Here is a 4,473-nt window from a genome sequence, read left to right as displayed (position 1 = left end):
GTGTGTGTGTGTGTGTGTGTGTGTGTGTGTGTGTGTGTGTGTGTGCGTATATATATATATATATATATATATAAGTACATGAATATATGTATGTATATATATATGTATATATGTATATATGTATATATGTATATGTGATATATCTATATATTTATATATGTGTATATGTATATATGTATATAAATATGTGTTTACGTATGTATGTGTATATGTATATGTATATATGTATATATGTATATATGTATATATGTATATATGTATATATATATATATGTATATGTGTATGTGTATATGTTTATATACGTATATGCGTGTATATATATTATTTTCTCTATATATGCGTATATATATATATATATTAATTTTTCTATGTGTATGTGTAGATGTGTATACGTGCATATGTGCATATATATGTGTAAATATTATATATGTATATATGTATATATGTATATTTCCATAGATGTATAGATGTATATATGTATATATGTACAAATGCACATATGTACATAGGTAGATATGTACATATGTACATAAACACATACACATATAGCATAGAAACATACCCAATATGACTCCAATAGCGACCACAGAAGATGCTTGCACTTTTGTGCCCTCGCCAACTTCGGTGGGTGCCGACAAGCGACGATCGTCGCCTGCGGCTTGCCGCCTGCAAGGCATCATGTATTGTAGAGAAACATGGATTAGTGAGCGAAGGACATTGTATCCTAGTTATTTACGGCCTACTAGATATACACAACTACCATACATCACTGTTTGTTAGTCTAGCATAGTGCACAGCTGAAAGACTATCCCCCAGCGAATCAATGGTGAGGTGGGGGCTTTTATGTATCCTTTCCTATCGAAGTGATCACGAATAGTGGAAAATAACTTTGGATACAGTACAGATCACGATCACTCTGTACCATACTGCACACTCCCTATCTGACTACCAGAAGTGCACGCTGAGAATTATGCAATCAAAATTGTGAACTATGGGAAGTTAAAGCAATGCATTCCATCGCAATCATGTTTGGAGGTGAAATACCTGAACCACTCTTGTAAAAATTGCGACCTCTCACTAAAATACCTTCGCGTAGACATTTCCATTCTACTGTCATTCAGGTCGGCAAGATCCAACCCCATAGCCTCGCCCTCATCAATCAGCTCCATAGCAACCCGCACATAATCTCCCACTTCTGCATTATCTTTGAATTCTACATTACTACCCACTTTTACCCCTGCACCGAACTTCACATTCTTTCCGATCTTAACATTCTCGCCCAATACCGGCCCGGGTCGCGAGGGACTCACACTGATAGTCGGAGAAGTGGTGGGCACTGCTGATACGGACCGTGACGGCGTAACGCTCGCAAAAGCCGATGGTGACCGTGTGGGTGTATTGGAAGGTGTGTTGCTAGGAGACCTAGTCTTCGATGGTGCGGGAGTAGGGGCTGCCGTGCGAGTATTTGATGGTAAAGGTGAACGAGATTGGGATGGAACAGTTGAAGGGGAAGGTGCTGCAGAAGCAGGTGTATGTGAAGCTTGGGAAGTGGGTGATGGCGAGGGACTGGCTGGGAGAGGGCTTTGTGAGGGTGAAGGATAGAGAATGGCCTGTTGTTCTTCTTCAGTGAGTAGCTGGTCACACCTGAGACCGCTGTACTTTATCGGACAAACACATCTGAACCCTTCTGGCACCATGCCACTGACCGTGCATGAGCCATGAACACAGGGATTCGGAATACATTTATTTGTTGATGTTTGTCGACTCTGTCTGTGTGCGTAAGGTTCGCTGTTTTGTAATAAAAACAACGGCTCCTGAGCTACGATGAGTGTGTGTGTGCATAACAGGCCCACTATAATTGTCGGTATATATGTACGCATGACGCTTAAACCCCCTGTATTCTAAGCTCCTATGCGAAATTCTGTTGCGAGCAAGCTCGAAAGACCTCTGCGATATGTAAACTAACAACGTGTCCGAGCCGCCATACGTCTTGAAATTTTGCAGCGTTCTTGTAAAGTACTTTGTATGCAATAAGCTGAATCTCGCGTCAGGACTCCTGTCTTATGCGATGGTGAAACTCGTGCTACCCCAGTGAACTCTGTGGGTATTCGTCGGACAGTATACACTTAATATTTAACACTAATAGTTGTGAGTATACGCGATATTTAACACTACGAGTTGTGACTGCAGTGACTGAATTATGATCCGGTTAGAGACTTATTTACGATAGTTTGTCGAATTTAAAGAATCAGCATGCACAATAGCACAAGAAATAAAATATAACTGTCTGAATCCAATGATGCCCTTCGCCATATGCAACTGATATACGTCTAAAATATTGCGACAATAGCTCTCAAATATTTTCCCACACTCGCCAGTCGCCCCTGTCCCACACTGACACTGAGACACTCTCACCACCCTCTATAACCAAATCTGAAATCAGGAGGCTGATGAGCCGCTGAGCGGGTAAATGAACAGTTTTATTTTAGATTTGATGCAATGAGATGTATACGTACATAAAATTACAACGAGTGCTTTTTAATTTTTAAAACATTTAAAACCCATCGAAGGGCAGCACAGCCAGCACTTCTGCCGCGAGTTTACTTAACCCTTATATGATTCACTTAAAACTAATTTGTATCCAATACATTTATATTTATCAGAATTCATTACAAGCAGTGAAATATCGAATTTTTTTTTAAAACGAAGTAAATTCTGTATTTTTTTAAATTTGGTTTACAAATTTTTCAGCCTCAGCGGGCTCAGCACTCAGGTATCCGTATTAGTAAAGTAAACTTCTTTTTTAACAATATCATCTAATTGAATGAATTTAGCTAGAGCACAATCGGTTTTCCCCTTTTATAATTTGTTTTAGAGAAAACAAAATACAAAGTATCTAGAATGTCTTTATACGACACTGGTAACAATAAAATTATTAACTTCCTCAGTCCCAGTTTCCTACCAGTCTCATACTTCTACTTTTTCGAGTTTACTTTGCTTTTAAGATGTAATTAGCGCGATTTTAGCCCATTTATTGCACTTGTTGTATTAGTTCTTTGTCGGCCTCAGAGGAGAGGTCGACGTATATGATACACGAATAGTGTCAACTGTGAAACCATGGGTGAATCTGAAGCAATAGATAAGACAGAGGACGCCTATATACATGTGTCTAACTGCTAACATATGTCAAGCCCTTAAGACCGACAAGGACCTAACATAAGTGCAACAAATGGGTTGTATCCGCGCTACAATATCTAACATTTAAGTCGAGCGCTTTCAGCCGACAGATCACAAACAAACCGTCAGAAAACAAACACATGTCACAAGTGCTTAAAATCACGCTAATTATATTAATACACCTATATTTAAGCAAATTAAACTCGAAAAGGTGTATGAGACTGGTAGGAAACTGGGCCTGAGGTGGCTAATAGTTTTATTGTCACCAGTGCCGTATAAAGGCATTCGACTATGGCCTAGGGCCCGGGTTTTGGGGAGGAGAAAATTTTAAACCCGTGGCTCTAAAGTGAGTCTAAACTGAAACTCTAAAATAAAAGTGTAAATATTTATTCAACAGTAGAAAATGTTTATAAATAGAAATGTCGCTAGTATGTAGTCTGGAACTCTGAATTGGAAGATTGAAAACCCATTATTCACACTATTCTACTCTAGAGAGTAAATAGCTAGAGTATGTACTTTGTAGGCAGGAGTTGGCCTGCTGGGCCGCTGCGCCTGCCCGCTGGGCGCTGGGGTAAACAAATTCAAATTTTGAGTTCAGCAACTGCGAGAGCCCAGGCGCGCCGGGGTATACAAATTCAAATTTGAGTTCAGCGACTGCGAGAGCCTAGACCCCAGGCCCAGGGCCACCAGCCAGAGAGTCCCAGAGCCCCCACTAGCTACTCTAGAGTCTCCATTCTCCACATAAACCCTGTGACCTGCACCTGGGGGCCTAGGGGCCTGCCTCACGGAGTCCCGCTCTCGGAGTCGTGGAATAAAAAAAGAACGACAGGATTCCAACTGTCTCAAGTCAGACTCTCATCACTCAACAAGGGGTCATGAAATTTATTGTATTATTATTTTCAAAAATTTTATTATTTTATTTTATTTATTTTTTAAATCAAAACAACTTGATCTCTCCAAAGTGATCCAAAGGTGTCGATCATATACACAATTGCCAGGAGTTCCAGTGCAATGATGGACAAGAACTTGCCGCCCTGGTTGATAGGGTAATGGTGATGCTCCTTCCATTGTAGAAAATACCGTTCTCCTGTGGAGATAAACCCTCTTGTACCCACCGATGTACACGCATCCACAGCAACTGTGATTGCCATGACAGGATAAACGAGAAGGAATGTACCAGTTCATCTGTCGGGTATACAGATCCAAGAACGAATATCCTACCGTACTTCTTCAGAAACTTTAATGTGCTTGTAGTGAGAGGGGTTATGACGTAGCAGCCAAAAAAAATGAGTAGT

The 4,473-nt window shown here is 40.3% G+C and overlaps 1 protein-coding gene across 1 annotated transcript in view; it reads right to left on the bottom strand.

The window, feature by feature from the left end:
- Nucleotides 1–1,720, bottom strand: part of SARC_09846 (hypothetical protein) — a gene marked incomplete at its 3' end in the record, with an annotated part of 4,920 nt that extends 3,200 nt beyond the window's left edge. Inside the window, exons 1-2 of the mRNA XM_014296126.1 lie at nt 1,088–1,720; nt 564–667 (exon numbers count right to left, since the gene is read on the bottom strand). Of these exons, the coding sequence (XP_014151601.1) occupies nt 564–667; nt 1,088–1,698 (715 nt within the window). The 5' untranslated portion in view covers nt 1,699–1,720. The remainder of the gene's footprint in view (nt 1–563; nt 668–1,087) is intronic.
- Between the last annotated feature and the right edge of the window lie 2,753 nt (nt 1,721–4,473).

This window comes from Sphaeroforma arctica, assembly GCF_001186125.1.
Source record: "Sphaeroforma arctica JP610 unplaced genomic scaffold supercont1.1061, whole genome shotgun sequence".
Lineage (NCBI taxonomy): Eukaryota > Ichthyosporea > Ichthyophonida > Sphaeroforma > Sphaeroforma arctica.
The sequence above is the reverse complement of the archived record's forward strand: the minus strand, read 5'-3'. Positions and strand labels throughout refer to the sequence as shown.